The 24,730-nt window shown below is 40.6% G+C and overlaps 1 protein-coding gene across 1 annotated transcript; it reads right to left on the reverse strand.

Moving 5' to 3' along the window:
• Positions 1-2,008: 2,008 nt before the first annotated feature.
• On the reverse strand, positions 2,009-24,379 carry LOC114435976 (RNA-binding motif, single-stranded-interacting protein 2-like). The gene is made up of 14 exons (XM_028405979.1): positions 24,225-24,379; positions 14,568-14,734; positions 10,693-10,751; positions 10,481-10,572; positions 7,711-7,868; positions 7,474-7,553; positions 7,237-7,346; positions 6,990-7,033; positions 6,685-6,778; positions 6,360-6,410; positions 5,806-5,916; positions 5,645-5,725; positions 4,709-4,796; positions 2,009-3,195 (listed from the first exon to the last, which is right to left on the reverse strand). Exons 1-13 carry the CDS (start codon positions 24,294-24,296, stop codon positions 4,716-4,718), a joined length of 1,200 nt encoding a protein of 399 aa, XP_028261780.1. The 5' UTR covers positions 24,297-24,379; the 3' UTR covers positions 2,009-3,195; positions 4,709-4,715.
• Positions 24,380-24,730: the final 351 nt, after the last annotated feature.

Raw genomic sequence — 24,730 nt, forward strand, 5'->3', positions numbered from 1 at the left:
TCTTAAGCTGTTGTCCCAAAACCACAAGGTTGAATATTGATGCACCTTTGTTCGAGTCTTTGTGAATCTTATCAGCAGTTTTTTTAAAGAAAGGATCATTTTAGTTTAGAAAATATTAAACTCATACTCAGCATCACAGTTTAATATCAACACAATCGTAGTGATTGATAAGTTTTGATGGCCTAAACTAGAAGCAGACAAGTTCTTATTACATGCACGTGCAGTTCCTCTCTCAGCATGGTGAACAGGTTGGGCTGTTCCCCCAATCCTGCACGACCTGTCACTACCAGGAGACCGCCGTCATGGATCCATGACATGATCTCAACAGCCTGATGAATTACAAACCACAGCTGGGTGACACAGATTGTATGTCAGCTGCAGTGTTTTTTTTACTGTTTTTTACTATCAGCATTTTTCAGTATGCAAGGCAGCACACTCTTTCTGCTGTTCTGACCCACAATCCTCTGCACAGTGGAATAAAAGGTCGCACAGCTGAGCAGAGCCCAGGTGGGACAACATTACAAGGTAACAATAGCTCATCTCCATGAGCTCGGCCTTTCAGTACTATCGCAGAAAAATGAAAAGTAGCACCTACCATTTTCCTCACAATATTTAAATCATGTGAGCAAGAGGGTCAAAGTTCAAGCCACCATGTTGTCACATTGTAATGTGTACCACTGTATGTGACCTGCAAGCATACGTGTGGAACAGCATGTACTTCTGAAAGCAGAAGTAAATGAAGATGGGAAAAGAGGAGACATTGGCTGTGTGTAAATGTAGAAAAGCACTATGGAGACAAACTTATTCATCAGCCTGTGTTTGAGTAAACTGTGATGCTGAATCTATATATAAAAAGGTATTTTATCCAGCTACACACAACAGATGAGCGTCTGTCGAGCGTTTGTCCGAGACAGAGAGCTAAAAGGTGGGTGACTACAACATCTTTGGTTGCAGAAATGTACAACAGAAACATACAGCAAAGAAAGAAGAAAGTGAAAAAAAACCCCACAAAAACAGAATCATCAAGCTGTGAACAAGACACTATCACTCTGGACTCAAACATGAATGGATGAAGAGCAGGAAGATAAAGCTCCTCATAACCCTACAGCAAACTGGACTGACACGACGACTAACCCCCCACGGCATCGAAAGAAAGCCTGCTGCCACTTCTGTAGTATATACAACTTTATGTCAATCGTATGAGAAATCAGGCAGTTCATCCAGAGAAAAAACATTAAGGCTTAGCTAAAATAGTTTTTGCAGAATTTTGGATCACTCACAAATTCATTCAGACCTGCTGTCTCACTAAAGGCTGTAAGAATTGTCTGTAATGGCACTTCCATGGTCTAGTGAGCAGTCCTTTGTAACTCTATTATCTACATATCTACAGGTATTGATGTCTGTATAAATTAAAGTTCAACATATTTGTTGTATGTGGTGACATGAGCTTCACTCTGAAACATACCCAGGTTTGGATGTACTAAGCTATAGCTTGACCACCGATGCAGCGTCAGTATGAATCTTTTGGATAAGCACTAAAATAAAGCCACTGTTTTGGTTCAGCTCTCAGTTCAGTAAAGATTTGTACAAACAGACACGATCTCAGGACAGATGAAACAAGGTTTGGAACAGAAAACAAGACAACTGGATGTGCACGGGAAACAGCATCAATCCTTACACCGAGAAACACCTACTGTCTATATAAAAAAAGGCTAAAATCTACAGCTAAAATCAATTTCTACGATTAATTCATCAAAAATAAGGCAAATTAGCTCAAAGATTTTCAAGTGACAGACAAAAGAAAAAACACATTTAACTTTCTACAAACTAAAAAAAAACAACAAAATCACTGACAAAAGGATCAAACTCAGACGGCAGCAGCATCGAAAAAAAAGACTTACAGCTCCCTTTCCTATCAAACAAATTATTCTCAGGGATTTTATCAGTCTTCCATGTGATTTCCCTCATTGCTTTTGCTAAACTACTTAATTTAGTAACTCCATTGATCTTTTTTTTTTTTTTTTTTTTTTTTTACACATAATCTCTCTGTAGTCAATGTTCATTTCATCCCTTGGAACAGAGGATAATTTCAATGATACCTGATGGTTTGCCACAACAAAACCGCTTAAAACCACTTCTCATAGACGGGGACGTAATCTTTGAAAAAAAAAAAAAAACAAAGCATTTATGAACTGGTGTCGATTTTGGATGTAAAATTAAAATTCACCCTGCATGAGATAAAACATTACGTCTCTTTCACAGGTGAGGAAAAGATCCTGATGACTATTTCATTTTGTTTTTATAGTATTAAACAACTTCTATAAATGTATGCTTCGATGATCTACAAACTCTAAAAAATAGAACTAAAATATAAATATAAATAATTGATTGTCTTTTGTTCATTTATGAACAAATGATTTAAAGTAAAAAAAAAACAAATTAATCAATTTGACTAAACTATAAACAGTCAATGTAATTATCTGTGTGCGTGAATAGAAGTCGCTGCAGCAGTTACAGGAAGAAGTAGCTTTAAACGGTTTGCCTCCCACAATCAGAATGACTCCCCACATCAGACCAGCAAGTGTTTCTAAGGTTTTTAAATCTGTACAAAGTGTTGCCCCTCACGCTGCTGCTGCAAGTAGAATGTCAAACAACAGACATCAAGAAATAAAAATAGAAGTTTGCATATTTTACAAAAAAACAAACAAAAAACAAATAAAAGACACACATTGTGTTTCAACTCTTCTGTGAATCACTCTGAAATGTCCAGAATGCCTTGTTAAAAATAAGAATTTGTTATATTACGTGCACAAAAATAATGCTCTGTGTCTTGTCCACCTCTCCTCTCCTTTTTTTTTTTACTTCTTTTGTTTTGTGATGTTCCTTTTTCAGTTATCAAAATAGAAACAAAGCTTCTCTGGAGAAGATTCCCACCTTTGGTTGATCAACTCTTGAGGAAGTGAGCAGAAAAGTCTGATGATCTTAAGTGTTGTCCTTTTTTTTAAAAAAAGAAAAAAAATATACAGACACACATACACACACATAAACAAACACACTCACAGTCATACACATGTTCCTTTTTGTTATCCATGTTCAAGTCTGGGTGTTTGGTGATGTAATGGAGCACAGATCTCTTCCAGCTGAATCCTGTTTGGTTGGATTCATTTCGTGCCCTCAGCCGCACCCTGCTGGGAGCTAAAGAACACACACAACTCAGAGTTTATACACCGTTTAACACACACACACACACACACTGCAAATAGAAAACATGGTGTCAAATCACAGCTGTCATTCTGCTATGAACACTATGCATTTTACATTTTGTAACAGATCTTTTTCTGTATGTCAAAGTGATTTATGTCCATCTGAGAAGGGTGGAGTCAGCTGGATAAATGGGCAAGACCTGAACCAGACCATCCATTTTGACAGCATGGGGGGAGATGGTGGTGGTGGTGGTGTTTATATTATGTTCCCCTTTTGTTGTCTCATTGTTAGGTTTGTTGAGTTGCTGTCCTATTCCTTTCCTATTTTGAGTAGAGTTGTGTTTTGTTTACCTCTTTTAGGGGCCCATTTGTTTGGTAGTCTGTTTTATTCTTTCTTCATTCTTTGTAGTTCAGTTTGAATTTTGGGTAAATAAAGCCCAGTTCTTTTAAAGTGAATATCTGTGGGGACTCAGCCCTCCCTACTTTATGCAATAAAGATAAGATTTTATAAATTATTGTCTAAATAACTTACAATAAAATAAAAAACTAAATAAGTTAAGGTTTCACTAAAAGTTAAAGTGGTTAAAAGAACACAGGATATCTCTAAATGGGCTAATTTTATGCAGCCCGAGGGCATCAAATGTGCTCTTTCTTATTTTCTGAGTGTAAATGATTGACAGGTATCATGTCCTGCCCTCGCCATCTACTACAAGTTTATGCTAACTTCATTTAGCCCACAGGTCGAACGGTTCTGACCAATCAGCAGCGTTCTGGTGCTAGGTAAATGATTGACAGGTGTCATTTCACGCCCCTGGAGTAAAAAAGGACAGGACAGACTGAACGCCCTTTTTATGCTCTCTGTCGAGCGGAAGTTCTTCAGAACACCAGACTTTAATGACATGGACATTAACATCTTTGCCTCCCAGAAAGACCGTCGGAGTAAGCTTCTTTTCAAATAAGGTAGGCCCCAGTTTAATCTGTTTAAAGGACAGAAGCCATGCTGTCTGGCCCCTGTAATGCCAGTTGTAGTGTTCAGGGTCCATTGTTTTATTCAGGGTCCCATGTAGCTACATGAAAAGAGTTCAGATCCACTGCATATACATCGCATAGCCCACTGGGTATAACTGATTAAGGTGGTTCTTCAGCTGCTTAAACACTCTGATGTGGAACACCAGCTAGTCAACAGCTTTGCTTGTCTGTTGTTTGGAGCTGGATATGTAAGTGAAACTTTAAACTTTTCTATGAGTCTTCTTGCATGATTTATTTCTATAAATAAGGCTTTCTGAAATAAAATTTTTATGATTATAATTTGTTATGTCCAATCACACTACAGTGTGTACTGATAATCAAAATAAAACATGGAGCTCAGATGTAGCCTATGTTTTTAGGCTACACAACACAACCAGCGTTATCATGCCTTTTAATGTCACATTATGATGATTATGATTTTGGACTTTTGAAACTTTAAAACCTCAAACTAAATAACCTAGGGTAAATTAGCCTACCTTAGCTTCACTTGGTGTGTTGGTATGAGTAGTTTGTGTGTTCTGCAGGAGTCTCCATGGCAACCTGTTGTTGTTGACCACCATTCTCCTGTGAAACAGAAATAATTGAGCAAAGAAGTTAAGAAGACATCCTCCGTAAATTAAAACATCATATGCATTTGTGTGAATGAACAAAGAACCAAAAATGGTGTCGGTTAAACTGTACTGCTCTACTCCATCCTCTCCACATCCACTTTGATCCACTCCATCCAATCATAGCCTGGTTTCCTGGCTTACTACAGTGCTTCCTCTCATTCATAAACCAGCACTTTTTTTCCTCATTCATTGTGTGGCTCATCCCACAGGCAACAGCCTTTATCACTGAGCTCCACCTTCCAACAAATGACTCAAATCCTCCTGCAGGCTCAGAGGAACCTGCAAAGATCTCTGCCTGGATATGCTACAGTACAGTACTGGAGTGCACAAACTGTGGACTGCCAAAAGCCTCAAAAACAATTGCAACAACTCTTTCAGCTGAATAATAGAGAAGCATAAGGTAGGTCTAAACTGCATGTTTGGATCAGCAGCCTGTGTTATTTCAGAAGTGAGTATTACTTCTGTGCATGCTGCATTTGCTGCCCTTATAAAATAAAATTCCTCGAGAATTTTTATTGATTTTTATACAAGAATAATCACATGACCTAACAGATAAATTAAATGAGCAAGAAACATTTACGTAATGTTTTTATCAAAGCCATTGACATATAAACAAACAAGTTAATTAAATCTGAAAATTCCAGATCATCTGGCATATTGAAAACGTACCTCCACTGCTTTTGTTCTATCATGCAGCTACTTCTTGAAATACAGTTAGTTGTACAGTATCTCCATGTATGATTTTAAGTATTTATCATTAAGTCAGCAGATACATAGACATGAGAAGTTAACCCTTCATACCTCTACTGGGACATTGGAAGGAGGCACTGGGGTGTACTGGGGGATGTAGGTCCCTTGCATAGCTGTGTTGGCCGGAATATACTGTGGAGAGAAGAAAAATACAATTTGATGTAGCATTTGACATGAATCATCAGGAGTGTTTGTGTGTGTGTGATACTAACTGTGCCCGTGCTGCCCAGGGACAGGTGGCTTAGTTGCTGTGTCAGCGGCCCCATCATGGATGTGGGCTGGATGGACATGGCATGATCCATTGTTGGAGTAAGAACTGTACCCTGTGAACGCACACAAACACAATCAATATGTGAAAAAAAATCACATATTTACCGCTTGTAATCACAACAGGGCAAGTTTCCCTTTTAGTGCAATTCCAAACCTGCTGTAGATGGTTAACTATACAGGATAATCCTGTTTAATACACCTTCTTTTAACTTAGACTGAAATGTGTCTTATGGTTATGGTGGAAATAAAACACACGTACAGGAAAAACACAAACAGAGAAATGTGCCTAAAAAATATCCTTTCATTTGGTTACTGCATATCACAGTGGGCCACTGCAAGAAGAACTTGGCTAATTTAGGTGACATTTCAGTGATACTTAGATTTCAAAATGTCCCTCGTGCTTCCTGGTGGCCTTTACACAGAAAGATACTTGATCCACCTCAGAAGTGTCTAAGTATAAATGAGAGGCAGCAACTGGTGAAGGATGACTACTCACAGCTGGCTGCATGAGGTATGACTGATGGTGCATCCAGGACGGGCTGTGTACCTGTAGGTCAGGGAACACATCATGAAATTCATCTGTTGCATTCACAGTCCCCACAAAGCCCTTAATGTACTAGGTTTGCAGAGAAAAGTCACAAGAAAAGGAAAGAATCTGAAGAGATGCATGCAGAATCCTTCCTGCATGTCTACAAACTTACATATTGTGTACACAATGAGGAGTACAGCAGAGAAAGGCAACAGAAAATTAAAGTTCATATCCATGCAGATTAAACACTATGACTATATAACGAAAATACATTTTCAGTGTAGTGTCCCACCTGGTAAGATGAGACAGGAGAATGCATGTAGGGTGAGAGGGAAGTCTGAGCAATCATTCGGTTTGGAGCCAGACTGTAAGGTGAGGAGTAGAAGCTGCCAAACAGACAGAGCAAAGTATGAGGAAAACATGAACACAGCCACACCATGTCAACAATCTGCAGTATGTCTCCAGCTCATTAGCAACATTTCTGTGTTCCTGCAATGACCTGGAGAGGGCGCCCTTTTACCAGAGTTTGAGTAATATGTATGTTTATTTTCCTGGAGGGCTGGGACTGTTTTCAGTCAGTCTGTGCATACCACTCACCCATTTTGTAAGGCTGTGGGGTCATACGCAAGCGTCATTCCTCCCTGGGAAAACAATACAGAGGATTCAGAACCAGTGAGGTCATACAAACGCTGGTGCAGTATAAAAACAGTACTACAACAGTCAGCTAGTACAGAGTAAGAATTCAAGACTTCTAGAAATGTTTTTGATTTAATTTCCCCAGAGAAATCTAAAAAAAGAGAAAGCTGGCTTAAATTTAATTATGAGTTCAAACTGGCCATATTACCGTATCTCCATCTCTAGCCCAGGGCCTTCCATTTTGAAGATACTTCCCCTGATTCTGCCTCTTCTTCTGACCTCCGTCGGCAAACTTACATAATAAGGGCTCTGTGGGCACTGAGAAAGCAACAGATCAAACAAGAGAGTGAATTCACTGATCACAGTGGGGAACAAAAGCACTCAGCTCTGGCACCAACAACAGCGCTATCAGGTTCCTACAATACAAAACAAACATTCCACGCACCAGGCACTCCTGGTGGAGTCTTGATGAATTTGCCATTGAAATGCTGAATTATGGCCTCGCACTTCTCTGTGGACTCCATTCTGGAAAACAGAAGGTTAGGTGTGTTGTTTACATTAGGCTTGAGCTTAAGTTTTTATTTGTATAGCAGAAATGTACATCATCACATCACATCACATCACATCATCATCACAGACCACCACAGTCTTTCTGTATTATGTGAGGGAGCTACAATCTGACCTCGCAAATCCCACGCCGCGGCTGGTCCCATTGGCATCTCGGAGAATGCGTGTGGAAATGACCTGACCAAAAGACTTGAGCATGCTCTCCAGCTCTTGCTCATCCATAGACACTGGCAGGTTGGAGATATAGAGGTTGGTGGGGTCCTGTTCCTGTTGCTGTACATATAAAAAAAAAAACAATAAGCACACATGAGCTGTGACAGTGATTCTTTGCTGATCAGTTTCTGTATAACAAAGTGTTGATACAGAATCCACTGCAGGATAAAGTACATGTGAGCTCAAAGTTCATTTATTCAAATGAAAAATTCCTTTCAAATCTTCACAGCAGAAATGTCTGTGTAGGCAGACAGCAGTGTGACCTGTCTTTCTATCAACACCTGCCATTGCCATTGGCACATGAGTGCTTCATCATATCCACGCACCATGTCAAGCTGATTTTTTGTAATATGATCTCATTTGTACCTGACCACTTAACTGAAACCCAGAAATAATTTGTCACCTTATCTATGCTGCAATTGAGTAGGTTCTTCATCCACATGCACACTGGATACACTGACATTTGGAAATATGAATTTATCAGCATATATTTCAGTGGATTTTTGCCCTTCTGTAGTTAAAAAAAGTCTTGATAGCTGCAAGTAAATTAAGAGAGAAGAGACTTATTCTGTGGAACTGGCTTGAAAGTGAAACCTTCTGTGACTGTGCAGGAGCAGACAGGAAGCCAGGCATGAAGTTAAAGAGTTCACAGAGCAACAGGAGCCTGGCAACCAGGAGAAAAGAGGCTGGGCTAAAAAAGAGGGGATGGGAAATCAGCGAGTGAAAGAAGAAGATAGAGCAGAGCATGCCTGGGAGAGATTCTTAGCTTAAAAGGCAGATTTGGGGAATTAATAGCACAGAAGGTAGCATCAAAGGGTGGAGAAGTTTTACAAGTAATTACAAAGCAGAATGACAAAAATAAGTTAAGTGGAAGGAATAGAAGATAAATGAGTGTCTATTTGTGTCATTCTCACCTATGAGTTTTGCAAGGTACAAATAATTCATTGTACATGGACAAATGCGTCAGAAGTGACACAGCAAATGTGACTGGGTGTTTATCTGAGAATGTAAAATTGCCAAGGGTATTTATGGCATTGTGTCAACTGTTATCTTAAATGAAGATTTATCGCCTGCATGAGAAGCCTCTTTTCTCAGCCATGAGCCACCTGCTAAAGAGAAGTATTTGCTGTTGTTATGACCATTATGTAACACAGTGGCACACTGCAGGAGGTCACAGACCAGGTGAGACTAATGTTAAGTTCAAAGGAGCACAAAAAACCTCCCTCTTATTTCTGTGTTTTGTTTACCCTTTGCCTTTTCTAGTACACACAACAGCCCATTTCATATTCAAACAAATGGTTGCCTGCTGTAGATATGTAAATAGTGTTGAAACCAAGCCCAGCGCATGAATAGGATTTGCTGCAGTGTCACTGCATGTTTTTGTGCCAGGCCCTAGGTGAGCCCTGTCTTGGTGTGTCTCTGTGTTGACAGATTTGCGGGTTTGTATGTTGAGTGGCGCATGTGAGCTGACATCTGAGTTTGAACTGGGAGGTGCTGGGAAGTAAGAAGGGATCTATTTTTAACTCTGCCATTGTTCCCCAGCCCCTACGCACGCAGCTCCTCTGGGCTCACAGCCTGGAGGCCTGGGGCGACCCGTTCAGGGACTAAGCGTACTCTACGGACAGTAAGTGTGAGGTGTGGCTCTTTGTGTTTGTGAACAACACTGCAGCAGCCATGGTGAACTTGCCAACAGGTGAACCCACACTTGATATTGATATTAGCATGACTATTACTCTTAACAGAAGTACCAAGTGACTCGGAGGCAGCTGTGTATATTTAGGTTTATATAGTGGTTATCAACACCTCTCACCGAACACATGCTGTCTGGGTGAGTCAAGTTTTGGTGTCCAGTTGCACTTGTTGAGTACTGAGATGCACAGGATTGTGTGGCACTCTTACACAGGGTGCAGTGAACTCAGGCTGAGGGTTTAGTTGCACTGGATTGGTTTGGGTCAGCTGGCAGCGTGGATCTGTTACAATCTCCCAGGTCCAGGCAGAGGGAGACCCTGGTGTTACATTGCAGTGGGTCTGTTTGAGTGCAGGGCAGGGAGGAGGGGACAGGGACACTGGGGTGGAGTATATTAAGTGCTGGTGTCAGCCCCAGGCCTGAGCCCAGACGATGGACAATGCCAGTCCATTGTGCCTGTCCCATTGACAGTGGGTGTAGTGGAACCCTCCCCTGGGTTCCCTCAATGGGGAGCCTGAGAGCCAGAGGGATCAGCTTAATGGGCCGACAAGAGTTGCTTTGACTGCAGACACTTGGACAAAGAGCTCAGAACAAGCACTACAACAGGAGCAGGTTAGCAACATACACAGCTCAGAGACGAGGGTGTGAGGGGAAAGGAGAGAGATGGTAATGAGGAGAAAAGAAAAAGAAAAAGGAGACAACGGAGATGATTTCAGCTCCTAAAACATCTAAACTTAACCCTACTTACATTTGTCCATCACTTGCACAGGTTCACTGAGTGAAATATGATGGAACACACTCCTCTGTATTAACGTGTGTGCGTGTGTCTGAGGCAGAGGCTGAAAAACTGTTAATGGTTCAAAGATTAGCAGATTGCTCTTTGAAGATCAATACAGTCCAAACAAGACAGGATGACAGGATGAAGCTGGCAGGTTAAACCTACAACCTAAAAAGTTGGAGTTACATAAGAAATAGAAATTCTTACTTTGGCCATCTGAGCCTGGACCCCGCTGGATTTCAGAGCTGTGACAGCTTTCTGTGCTGCTGCTGGACTGTCAAAGTCCACAAAGCCATATCCTTCAAATAAAAAAATAAAACATACATATGTGTATTTCAAGTTAAAAGGAAAGACATCATACGAAATTAGGAAGAGAACTCTTAAGCTTAAAAACATGACTTAAAAAAGACCTTAATTACCTTTACATTTGTTGGTGGTTTTATCCAAGATGGCCTTGGTTGACACAATTTTGCCATACCTGCAGGGACAGAGAACAACACATGTAATTTCACTACATATTTACATATACTACAGGCGTTAACACGCACTCCTTTATGCAATCAGTTGTTGTGTTTAATGTAATCTTCAGCGTCATACAAAACTTCCACCCTTTCCCTGTCTGCCCCCACCCTTAAGTCTTTGTCAGTTCAGGCTGTTGTACAGTATCTCTGCTCCCTGATGTTGTTTTTCAACAGACAGGAGACAGCACCCTGGGGCCAAAAACAATTTGTTCCAGACCTGTCTTTACCAGACACACACAGACTTACACCTCTCTCCTAAATACAGCTCTGCTCTTGGGTATTTTTGGCTTAAATAGCACTTAAAAGTAATATCACTAGCTGTGTCTGAAACACAAACTGAGACTGACTTTCAAGGGAAAAACTCTGCTGCTTGTTCCAGATACACACAAGAGGGGGAATATGGTGTGTTAAATATAAGCTAACTCTTACATCAGTCTATAGAAATGTCAATAGAAATACAATAAGGAAATAAGAATCCATTAATCCATTAATGCATCATGCATATTCATAGAATGAAAATCACCTTAATAGCAGTACAGGAGAAGGGTTATGTAATATGTGGAGACTAATGGAATGCAGTGTTATAAGACGGTGCATCAGCGCTACAGTATAATAGACCTGCCCTTGTCTGGTGGATTCAGCCAGTGAGGGAGGCTGGTGTTCCTCTGTTTGGGCGACATGGCGTCTGGGCGGAATGTACACTGTAACCTGATGCTTCACCCCTCCAGTTCGTCTTCCTTCCTACCACATCCCTCTCTCTGTTTTTCCACCCTCACATTGCAGAGCACCGCTGGGTCCTACACTCCTGCCTTGTTTCAGTGGACATTTAACCAGATGACTCAGACCTGACTAGACGGTCACACCAGAGACCTGTGTCACAGACGACACCTGAGTTTAAAGTTTACGTAAAAAGTGTGGCATATCTTTTCCATGTGTTTTAAATGTAGACATGCAAGGTAATAGCGTTAACTTACAATGTCTGCTATAAAAGGTATAACAATAATTCAACTCATTTATACTGTGCTGTGTGTATTAGGGTTAACTGAAGTTCATGGTCTAAGGTAAAAGGAAATGGGTTACACAGCTCGTGTTACATGCACTTGCAGTTCAAATCTTTAAGTAATTATGCTGATAATGTGAAGTCAAAAACTTACTAATGGTATTTCTAGTCTGGTTAGCTACAAAATTGCAAGTCAGTAGTGTGTGACAAGATGAACAACATTGCTCTTTGTGCACTCTTTGAACTCATCCAACAACCACCTATTCACCTGATTTGGCATGCTCCGACTACTACCATTTCTAAGATGACAAGATGACATTAGTTGGTGCCACTTTGACAGCAAGGGTGACAGTGATGTCTACAAAAAGGGATCTGTATGCTCTGTGACTGCTGGACTGTGTGTAAATGTAGACTATGATGAAGATTTGCCAGGTTCTCTTAATTTTACTCTATCTACATGAAGCCATCCTATCAATACCTATCAATCACACTGGAGTTTTTAACATACAACACACAAAGAATATCTATCTATCTATCTATCTATCTATCTATCTATCTATCTATCTATCTATCTATCTATCTATCTATCTATCTATCTATCTATAATGTGTACATATTGTAAAGTGTAATAGCAGTTAGTAATAACTGTTGTACTGTCGTGGATCATACTCAATAGATTTAGTCTTTTCCCTGTTTTCAAATACCAAGTCAGTATTTGCAGAGGCTGAGAATTACATGTTAAATCCAACATTACATTGAATAAATATTAAACAAATGTTTGGCCAGAAATCTTACTTTGCTGTCATGCCAGTTTTTAGATGCAGAACTGAGATAGCTGTGTGTTTCCTCTGATCAGTGAGGTTGGCAGGCTCATAAATATTCACTGGCAAGACTGTCTATTGTTATTTCATTTTGATGTATAAGCCTAAAAATTGCTTTTTCATAGTATTTGTTCACAGTTCTTATTTTCCTTTGCCTCTAATTCAGACTGCTGCCTCTGGACTAAAACTGAAGTCCAATTGATCAGTTTAAGCTTTACTAGAAGTTTCCTGTTTTCCCCCAACAAAGACGCCAGGAAAGTTTAAAGGTCAACAAGCAGTGACTGTGTGACCCTGTGCTTACCTCAGCCCCCCCCCCAAGAGCAGAACACCAGCCCACCACAGTATAGAGGCCACAGGGACTTAAAAGACAGCCGTAATCCATATATGGCCCGCTGACATTCTTTCCCAGCAGGCAATGCTTCTTTTTTTCCCCACTCATTTAGGTTTCCCCTCAACAGTAGCCCCCCCAACCCACCTCAAAAAGTCTTCTCTCCACTTCTCTGCCACTCCACAATGACTTCTCTGTAAATCTCTTGCTTTTACACTACACAAGTTCCTGTGTGTCACATACCAACCACAGCTTTGAATGTTCCAGCTTTGACAATGTATGTGTGTGGTCACAAGGCAAGTACATAGGCTACTAAGTAGTAGGTTTTTATTAGAAATGGCCTGGCGTGTTGTTACTGTGAATGACCACTAGAAATGATGGATGCATGACTGAAGTTCACAGATCACTCATGTGACATGCAACATATCCTTGACCTACAGCAGCCAAAACCAGTTTGGGTGCTTTATTACTGGCTTTTTATCTGTGAGCGTGTGTGTTTGTGTTTGTGAGGCCAACTACGAAGGCTAAGCTGTTTGTGTAGGGGTGTGCAAGTCTTCGTTTATTGAGCCAATTCAGCCGCTCAAAAAGTGGGGGGTTAAATCAGGACATAAGGAGGCAACAGGCAGTACCCTTCTCTGGCCCCTTCTCTCCTCCTTTACCTCTGTGTCTTTTTCACACAGCTCTGTATTTGATCTTTCTTTCTTCCATTTCCCTCTCGACCATTTTGCTGACAATTTCATGTTGTCTTGTGATCATCCAGATTCAATAAACTGACTTTAGCTGTGGTTATTCTGCATCTTTATTCACAAACCACTTTTCCTTCCTTACTGCCGGAACAGTTCCTTTTTTATGAACATGAAATTATGGCCTTAAACAGTTCATGTGTCCTACAGCGTAGCTTGAGACTGCACAGATGTTATCTGCTCACAAGATATTGGTCTAAAGAAAACTTGTTCCAACCTGGGCTGGAATGTACAAGCAGCTAGGGTCAAACTATAATCTGATTCAGCACAAACAGATAAATGATGGAGTCCAGTAGCTCCATACATGTTTCAACTGTTTTCTAAACATTTGTGCTGGCATTGTCAGAACATAGGAGGCCATCATCAGTGTTCACCATCACTGGACATAATAATTCACTAACACTCTTACACTATTGATTTAAAATGATGTAGTTTAATGGCAGCTTTGCTGTAGTTGAAAATGGGTCCTAAGGTGTTGATTGGACAGCTGAGAAGACCACAGACATACAATTATCCTTCCTCCATGTCCATTAGGAGTTTGTTTCTATACATACTGGTCGGTATATGGACCCTTGGGGAAGATATAACACTTGCTGTTGGCAGGATTTTTGCATAATACAATCTCTGGCCATAAAGTGTAAGGCAATGGCAGAGTAAATTGTTGGTATATTTTATTTGTTCAAGCTGATGGTTATCTGATGGTGTTCTGAAATTCTAGCTGTAACATTTTATTCAGCTGTTTTTCATTAGGAAAAAAATGAAATGTGTGAAGAGATAACAGGCTGGTTACGTTAGGTAAATGGCAATACGTGTTACATACCAATTAGCCTAGCTTAGCATAACAGATATGCTGCATCAGCTCATTTAAAAACAATACTTACGGTTGGCAGAGTTTGACCAGGTCTTGGTCGGTAGTCCCCGGATGGAGGCCACGGATATACAGGTTTGTTTTACTCAGCTGTTCCCCTCCCCCACCAGTGCTGGTGCTACTACTGTTGGTGTTGGGACTGGGGGGCGCCATCTGGTGGCCGGAGGACACATAGGCCTGCTGTGTTAAGACACAAACATGAACAAAAAAAGTTCTTTACTGTGCATGAACATTAAAATCAATTGCTAAAATATTCAAACATTGTCAGTAAAGAACAAGTACAAGGTTTTTGTTCCAAGTGTAAAAAATTTAAAGCAGAGTTTAAAGATGGAAAGTAATCCTGCATGAAACAGATGATTATGTGGGAGCTGCGAAAAATGATATCATACAGCCCTCATGTCAACACTCACCAATACTGCTTTCTAAAGGGAATGTGGGGCCTCTTGGCTGACTACTCCACATCAGGAAAAGGGGCCTCTTATACTTTCTCACTATTGGGTAAGTTCTTTTGGGACCACAAAAAAATTCCTAACCAAAGATTTCAAGATATCAACCCAACATTTAGTTAGTCTCATGCTACATGATTAAAAAATGGACTAGATGTTAACAATGTCTGCCTTGTAGTAAAACTCTCTCTCATTTCCCTTCTGCTGATAAAGAGCATACATTTAAAAAAGAACCACAGGCACTGGCTCTAATTTGCTTTATTTTCTGTCCTAAATGTACTGAAGCATCAAGTCTCACACTGCTATTTGTCATTTTTCTCCCAAATAGTGTTTAACAGTTAACAAGATCCAGAGGCGCAACAAAACAAAGTCCTAAATCCAGAGGACACACAACAGCTCAATACAAAGAGACGATAAACAGCAGTACATTCTCATGTTGCAACCATCTGTACTGACCAGACGTTGACCATTACTTTGGGTTGTTTTGATGTCGAGGTGGAAGAAATGCCAGCAAGTAGTGCAGTTGTAAACTACAGCAGTCTTCAAACTTGTTGGTGACTCATTACATTGAACATGAAAGGATGTTGTGCAATAACCAGTACATCATTTAATCCCATCTCACTATGGGACTTGCTGTGTCCTTGGAGAAAGTTGCGTAACCATACAGATGCTTTTAAATGGGATAAATGTGGTTTCATTATGACAAGAAATTAGAAAAAAAAGACCTCACTCCCCAGGAATAGATCCACTGGCTGTTTTCCAAATAAAACTGAGTCAATAAATAGCACCAATTCAGGACAGTCCAGGCTCATCAGAACTGTGTTTGCTGTGTGAAAATTACCACTATCACATTAGTTTAACAGCCAAACTTCCTTATTGTATGTGTAGTGTGCTGTTGTGAGGCTGGAGTGGCTCATTTGAAAGAGGACAGAGGTGACAGGAGGACAATGGGTTAATTTCATGAGAGAAGGAAGGGTCACTGCTCTGCCTGGTGGTGTTTAGAAAAAGCCCAGCAGGATGACACGGGCATACCAAGACCACCAGCGACAACAACCTACTAATTAGACACCATCCATAAGGCATGGAGTCCCTCTAAGACGGCCCTTCTGACCTCTACTTTGTAAGCAGCATGGCAGCAGTGACAGCCTCATTGGTTTGAAGAGGATCCTTCACACAGCTGAGGTTTCCATGCTTTTTTATGGTGCATAGGTGACATGGAGGTACAACCTGCTCAGCGTATAAAGAAAAGTTCTTTCTATTTATATTTTCATTCCAGAGATACGTCCATGAGTAAAATGCATAGGTTGGATATAACATAGACAAGCTCCCTATGATGTCACCTGAAGGCTTTGAAGAGTCTCAATGCCATGCAAATCTTAAAATGTGCAAAGAGGTGCTAAAGTAGGCTAAAGTAGGCAACTATCGACCAGAGACAACATCCACCAGTCACTCAAATCTGCCACCTTAATGATATAAACCTGTTCTGTCTGCTTAGTTGTAGTAATCTGGGAAAATTAAACGTGTTTTTGTCAGTCAGCCCCTCTATATGGAGGGACTGGTGTGCTTTTGAAGCCCCATCTCATGAACTTTGGTACTTCTGTGTTGGCTTATTTCTCAGCCTCGAAGCATGCTGTTTCGTAACAAGGCATATACTACAGAATGTACATACTGCCTTGGATTAGTGCTGACTGATTGCCATTGTCATTGTGGTGTGAACATGTGCTATAAACACATCACAGAAGATGCAATGACAGCTGTATTCATACAGAAATTGGCAATGCTGAATTTTTCTCGCGGGATTGTGCAATTTCCCTGATTTCATCTTCTCTTCATTAAATCGCTTTCTGAAAGGCTGAAAGCAAAGACAAACCTTAAGAAGAGAAATGTGCTCCCCTGTGCCATTCTAACATTGTCAAAATTCTATGTGAATGAAGCTTAAGGAGAATCAACTTATTCAGTGTTCACATTGCACGATGCAGGTATGATCCCAAGATTGATCAGGTTCCCAGTGAGCCGTTAATCTGAGTCAATTTGTCAGTGAGGTTACTAACTAGCTGTTCATTGTTCATTGTTCATTTATTGCAGGTCATATCGTCACTGCTTCACTTAAACATAAAAATATCAATTTAGCAACACAACAAACTGAAGCCTAAACAGCAGCTCTGTCAACACGCAGCTACACACAATAATTCTAGAAGGAAAAAAAGCAGTTTATCTATCTTGTCACAGTACAATTCATGATGAATATGTCTTTAGAGGCAGCTAATTTGTGAATGAAAGAACTGGACAGCAGAGCCCTATAATCTCATTCATGGACTCTTTACCAGCGGGCCAAGTCCCAGTCAAGCTCCGAACAGTACCAGGAGCATGTCATTACAAATACGCCCCCTAAATCACCAGTCCACAGCCACACACATGCATTAACGCACGCATGCATTACTCACACATATGCACATAAATTACTGTTAGATTTTGGATTCTAATTGTTGTGAAGAGCCACTTGGAAACTTGAGCTGATCAGAATAGATCCTCAAGTTCCAACAAAATGTTGCTAAGACACCTGGGCTATTCAAATGTCAGTCAGATTGGTTTGGTCTCCAACTATAAAAGAACTTTAAACACTACATGACTTTTATGCCTTGGTACTGCATCCGCAAGCCCATTAGTTTTAAAAATTGTGTTAATGTGTAATTAAAAAGTAACTAGGAAAGCCAGTGTGCCAACTGTAATCAATAGATAAAACGTAACAATTGTCCTGCCCTGTCCAATATCAGAAATGTGAGGCAGCCGGTAGTTTTTTATTAAAATTCATAATGCAAACCAGAAAGACAATTAACTGCTGGTCTGTGTTCCTGGTCTTTATTTGTTCTGAGCAGTCATTTCAGGTAACAATTGTTTTTTTTATCTTTTATTAATTAATTAATCTGATATAGAATTCAGTGTTCTTGCATATATAAAGACTTACAGCTGACAGACGAAGCTGTGCTGAAATGCTTGATTGTTCATTTGATGCTTGTACTGCCAGCATTAAACAGAATATAATTATAGCATCAAACTGATCAAATTGAAAGTACCAAAGCTTGAAGCCACACTAGCTGCCCTGCTGTTTGATGATTACCTTCAGGCTATCAGAGTAATTTTTAGTTTGGAGCCCTGATGCTTCACTTTGCCTCATCTGCTGAGCTGGAAATATCACTGTATTATTTTTAGGACCGACCTAAAAATAAAAAAAAACACATTTCTATAAATAAAACTACTCTTGTATATTTACCTAAATTTACTTTAAAGCTCTGCAGCTGCCAAAAGGTCTGTGCCTTTCATATAATGCACTGGTAGTAAGAATGTACACCCACATAGTATGTCTGTCGATAATAAGATAAACCCTCAGAATTAAGTTATGTACAGGAAGGCTTCAATGGCTAGCACAAGGTTAGCTGTCTGACTGAACTGCATGTCCAGTAGCATCAGAAATATCCTCCACCCACACTTTAGAAACGTCTGCTAGATGGTGTCCCTCACAAGTGTATCCCCTCTATCCACCTCTGTTTTTATCTCTGGGCTGTTCTCCAGTTGACCCCAGTTTAACCCACAAAATTCCTTGGATTTCCTGGCTATTGGGGGTCTGCCCCATCTTCCCATGGCCCTGCCTGCCTGCGCCCTATTGAGCCATCTGTCTTATCATCAGGCAGGAGGGAGCCATGGCCAGCTGACCGACTGACATGCTAATGCGCTGATTTATAGCCTGGTTGGATGCAGCTTCCAGCTTGTTGAATTACGCTGTTGGGACTGCTGTTTTGCATTCTCTTTGCGACAGACAGGAAAATACCAAGAGAATTCAATACTTATCCTAAATTGTACCTCACTCAACACCGGTACCATATGTAAAACTCACGCTAGCCATAAAAACACACTCTATGTCACATATCTAATATGTAGAGCAGCTTTTTATATTAGCCGGTGACTGTATGTGTGGTAAAGTGGTGAGCTGCAGTATGGCGGCAGGCAGGAAATCCTCTTGTGTCTGCTCCTGATGTTATCACACAGCGCTTTGAATGAGGAGCTCAGCATTCCAACCAGGTGACAGGGACACCAAACTCACGTCCAGACTCGTCTACTGAATACTCCTTCCTTCCTGTGTGTAATTCTTGCCTTCCTTTTGTCTCATCACAAGCACCTATTAATCTTCAAATTGTCTGTCTCATAATGTTGCTGATCACACCTTGCTTCACATGCACACTGCAAATGCACATGCATGCATGCACATAGCTTTCAAGCTGGGTCAGGTGGCGAGCTTGGAAACGGATACCTGCAAACACTGGCCCACAGCTCAGCTAGAGATCTAACAAAATATGAGACACACTGAGTGTCTGGCATCACTGCAGCACTTGGCATCAGATTTCTCACAGCTGTGCTTTCTCCAAGGACTGTCTCCCTCTCTACCTGTTCACCTTGGCTGGTTGCATGCGGTTGGCACTCAAATCAGGGACCGATCCAAAACATCTGACACATTAAACAAAGAGACAGATAAACATATATCTGGCAGAGGGCCAGAGGGACAAAGGTGATTGTACAGGAGAGTTCAGCAAAGACAGTCACTGTAGCAGAACAGCTGGTTTTATACACACATGCAAACAGCCTGCTTATTAAAAATATCTATGTGTGCAATACTGATTTTAGTTTTTGGGAAAACTGAAAGTAATTTTGTAGTTTGAACTGAGTTTTAACAAACAAAATAGTGATTATAAATGTGTGTGCATGTGGAACATTTTTAATGGAATATATTTAATATCATTAGCATAGCCATACTTCAATTTATTAGTATTGGATAATATCAATAAACTTATATCTGCACATAAACCTGGTGTTTGTTTCTAAACCAAGCAGTACTGACCGATCACCTTTGAGCAGTCATTGATTGCATAGCACAGCAAAAACAAGCAGAACACTCTTTCATACTCTGCAAGCTAACACATCACGTCTGTCTAGTAAATTCCTTAGACAAAGTAGCTCAAGTAGTTTGAAACTGTAGGCGTTGTCTTTCTGTTTTCATGTCTGAAGTTGCTAGTCAGACTGTAAACCCTGACCAGCACATGAAACAGGCAGTGTTGCTTTGGATCAGTTGTTGATATATGAGTTTAGCAAATCTAATCATCTAGTACTATAGTATGGTTTGAGTGCAACTAATTATGTACTCTCTTTAAAAGACAAAAGTGCCAGTATCTGTTTTCTGCCTGAGGCAAAGTAAAGCAAGTTATGGTAAGGTGAAGTTAAGGTACATAAGGTCAAAACCATAATGTAGGTAAAATGGCTGGCATGTGCAGGTGCAGCAACGGGTCTGCAGTGATGTGTGGAAAAACAGTTGCACATGGAGGCATTGTGCTGTTATAGGCAGCCAACAACCAATATTTAAATGAAGTCACACATGGCATTTGGATACAAATGAAGGAAAGAACTCGAGCTTATAAACTATAAAATGTCTAAAGACATCTGTCTCTACAATACAAATCAAAGCTTTAGATTCTGAGATATAAGTATGACTGTCAAAATATAGCTCTGAAGGAGCAGCATAAAAAGTCCATGTTGAAACGCATATGTCTGAATGATGTGTGCCTTGGCATCAGACCTAACAATAGGAACAGTGGAATTTCAATGTTGGTACCAACTACCACATTTCAGGTATCGTGACTCCCCTAATCCCTGCCAATATTTGCTTTAATCTTTGTCTTTATCTGCCATCCGGGGGTGAGCAGGCTGTGTACAGTGGGTTTATCAGAGATTGTTTGCTGAAAACAGCTGCCTGCTGCTTGGAGGCTGCTTGTTGAAAGTAAATGTGTGGGCTATAAAACAAACAAACAAAAAAGACAAGATGTAGAGCCGCAACGTTGTCGCTGCAGGCACAACATTATATGTCATAGTGCTTCAATTTAAATCTATAATGATTAAGATGTAAATACTTAAATGTTCACGTGCAAATGTATTTAATTTGAGTAACTGTTTGTGTCAGCAGGTTGTATGTTAGCTGCATCTTATTGTCTGTTGCAGTCATGCGTCCAAAAGTTTAGAAAATGCAGTTAGATCAAATTATTGTAATAAATATAGGTATAAAAGTCAAATGTTTTTAATGTAGGCTTTTCTTCAAGTAGCTGTTTTGATTTTGGAGGTCAAATGTGATACTGGCAATGCCTAGGTCACATTAATGCTGTAATTTACTATACGATAACACACTATTTTAATTTTTGATGGAGAGAGTCCACCCCTAAAACACCAACAAGTTTCAGTTCCTGTCAACGTGACAGAAAAAGCACAGATCTAAACCATGTTTGATACATTCTGTAGTAATCAATCACACTCAACATTTTGTGTGCTGTAGCCTAATTTTTTTTGGTCAAAGCTACACTGCAGCAGGGCAAACACACTACATGCACATCTGCATAGCTTTGGCTAAACATCACAGTAATTTTGCGTAAAGTTGAGATCACAAATATTTATAACAAATACGAGAAATCTACCATGCAGTGTTGAATTCAACACACTATTTTTCACAGTCTTAGCACACAGATCACACAATTTGTTGCAGTTCATGTTACCTACATTGACTCCACTAAAAATGATTTTTCATTAAATACTGTAAATTGCTTGCTTGCTTAACCAATCAACATCAATCAAGTTTTTGTATCAATAATGAGTAAAATCAGTTGCCTTTAATTAAACTTCTTCTGTCTAAAGTCATTCATTTAAATGTAAAACAGGCAATGTTTGTGACAAAAGTTAAAAACACATCCATGTACATGTCCACTTAGGGCAACAAAAACAGTGACAACTGAAAGCAGTACAGTTAAAAGTGAAAGCATGAAATTCCTAAAAAAAAGAAAAAAAGGGGGGAGGGGACTTCATTTTTGCCCTGCATGAAAGGGCTTTTTACTGCAACCTTTTACATCCGGTTCTTTCATTTCTTTTCATATAGTTGAGCTTTGACACAGTAGAGTCTATGTTGAGGCATCCAGAGCTCTAAATCACAGCAGTCAGTTGACATTTGTTAAAAAGGACTCCCGCCAAGACAGGAGCAAAATGTGAATGACAAGAACAAAAAACTGAGTGAGAGACCTATGAAACCTTGAGAAGTGACAAGCCGCCTCCTGTTATTTTTCCGTCCTGGAAGCTTTACTCAGAAACCAACCAAATTTGATTTGAGCACATTAATTCTATTTATTTGAGGGAGGAAATGAGGTGCTGAGTCAGGGGAGGAGCTGGCTTTCAGCACAACAGCAAAAAAAAAAACAAACAAACACCTTTCTAGTTGTCGGTCTTGGTAATCACCTCGCTCGCACAAAGAGCGCTTTTTGTCCCCCATTGACGGGCTTTGTTGGCATTCAGGAGTCAACTTCTGTTCTCGTGCAGCTTAGGTATGGCAGATTGTGAGCACGAGACAAAGAGTATGATGAGGTAGAAGTGGGAGGAGGAAATGTTAGGAATCAAAACACAGAAACTTGACCTCTCTGTGAACTTAATCTCCACAGAAAAAGAGAAATGTGGGTCCACTAAAGCAATTGGAGGGTAAAACTCACCCCTATATCTTAATCCCCTTTTATAATAGACAAGTAATTTAATATGGCTTGAATACTAAACTCAATACCTTTCATTTCACCCAGAGGAGGTGACATTTTTATAAGGGTGTTATGACAAAAATAAGAAACAACTGATGCTCTAAATATGAAAAAAATACACTTTTAACTTTAACTAAACAATATGTTCAGGTTCATGTTATAGTACTTAGTAAATAAAACAACAAATGAGGTGAAGATCTTTGTAAAATGTTCAAATGTATAACCCCATCTGTTCACCAAGTGGTCAGAAATGACAGAGAAATGCATTTTACATCTATATTTATATTTATACTATGTTTACTGCTGCACAGTCCAGCCATTCTGAGCCAGGAGAAAAAATACATTATCATGTTATAAAACAATGAAACTGCAAGCGCTGACACCAACACACTCATATCCAGCACTTCCTGTTACAGCAGCAACATTTAACATTTTAATTACTGAGATTTAAAAAAATCTGCACTCTTCAAGTAATAGTGTTATTTGTATGTATGTGTGTGTGTGTGTTGGATTATTTTACTGAATATATATATAACTATTTGCTTGTTTTCCTCGGTCAAGCACAGGAGCCAGGCTCTAACGGCAGATCTGTTAGGATGGGCAGCCAGGCGGTGCCCGAGATCACACAAACAAAATATGTCAATACACATTTCAAAAATGCCATTCAGGAGAGCTCAGGGCAGGAGGAGGCGAGGAGCTGGCAGAATCACAACATGGATAATGAGACACAGTCAGAACACACATTCAACAGCACACACACACACACATACACACAAACACTGCTCTTTAGGAAGCTAAAAGTTTTGTAAAACCTGTGCTCTTGTTGGACATAAATGCACAGCTGTGCATTTCCTGTGGACTATCTCACTATATTCCCCCTCACACACTGGTTACAAGAGTGACAACCACTAAAGCGCGATTCATAATTCTGGGAATGCAGTCACCGTGGTCTGGTGGGATTTTTCAAGGGGTGGGGCATATTCCGCTTTCAGATGGGAAACGAGGAGAAAAAAAAACTTTGCGAACTTAACGCGGCGGCGGAGACAATGAAGAGATGATTTTATCAGCACATATGAGCTCTCACGGAGGAAGAGGCAGAATACATTTTGTTACATGTTTCTGCTTCTTCTTCAGCCTGCCTTCCTTCCTCCCTCCCTACCCCCACTTCCACAAACACATCCAGGCACAGACGCGCTGCTATCCCAGCACGGCACACTTTACCCGTAAAAGTTGCTCTCTGCCTCTCTTTCCCTCCACCATTGACTTTTTCAAATGAGTGAGCAGAGCCATATCGACATCATGACTGTAGTACCCCCACACACACACACACATACACACACACTCGCAAATACTACAGAATAAAACACCAGGCGTCCGAGCATGACAGGACCGAGCGCCAGCAAATTTCCCATTTACGCGTAAGCCTTCCACGGAGCTGGGGCCGCTCTCTGTTTGCGGTGTATTTACTCCACCAAGTCTGAAGTTAAATTCAGTCCGTTTAGCTTTTCAAGGACACTGCAGCTCACTGTCACAAGCCCCCTTTCTGTCGCGACAGACGCGGGCGTGTTGCCCTGCAGGACGAACAAGGCGAAAATTAGGGAAAAGCCCGAAAGCGTTTACCTTTTTGCTGTTTCTGCTGTTATAGCCGTTGTATGGGTTGATTCCTGCCCTTGGCGGTACGGAGAGCAGCATTTTTCTCGGCGCTATGTCCGGAGCGGCGAGCACAGCCCAGGCTGCCAGCTGACGTCAGCAGCTGGGGAAGTGAGAGCCTGGAGTCCCGCTGCTAGACTGAGAGTGGTGCTGCTGCTGCTGCGGCAGGACGGGGGGCCCCCGATGCTGGCCCCGGGGCTCCTTTAGGGGGGCCTTCACACGGCTTCAGGGGGGTCCGTCGAAGTAGAAGAGGGGATTAACTCGAAATGATTCACCGCCCAGCGTTATTCCAATCAGCAGGGGATTTGAGAAGCAAGAAGAGGACAAGAGGCACCATAAGAAATGAGTTTTGTTACAACAACACACTTGTTAAGTCAAGTTATGGAGTACCAGGAGGTCCTTCATTCCCACTTTAACCTCTACTCCTTTAATTACAGGGATTATAGGCCTGTCCTCCATTTGTAACCATCAGTACT

Source organism: Parambassis ranga, chromosome 5 (assembly GCF_900634625.1).
Source record: "Parambassis ranga chromosome 5, fParRan2.1, whole genome shotgun sequence".
In the NCBI taxonomy this organism is placed as follows: domain Eukaryota; kingdom Metazoa; phylum Chordata; class Actinopteri; family Ambassidae; genus Parambassis; species Parambassis ranga.

Bases quoted from the DNA above. Each gene is read 5' to 3' on its own strand.
- LOC114435976 (XM_028405979.1), bottom strand. From the start codon at position 24,296: ATGCTGCTCTCCGTACCGCCAAGGGCAGGAATCAACCCATACAACGGC. The intron at 7,554-7,710 runs GTCAGATTGTAG...TCTGTTTTCCAG, and splicing joins CGCGGCGTGGGATTTGCGAG to AATGGAGTCCACAGAGAAGT. The intron at 6,779-6,989 runs GTGAGTGGTATG...TCTGTTTGGCAG, and splicing joins CCCACAGCCTTACAAAATGG to CTTCTACTCCTCACCTTACA.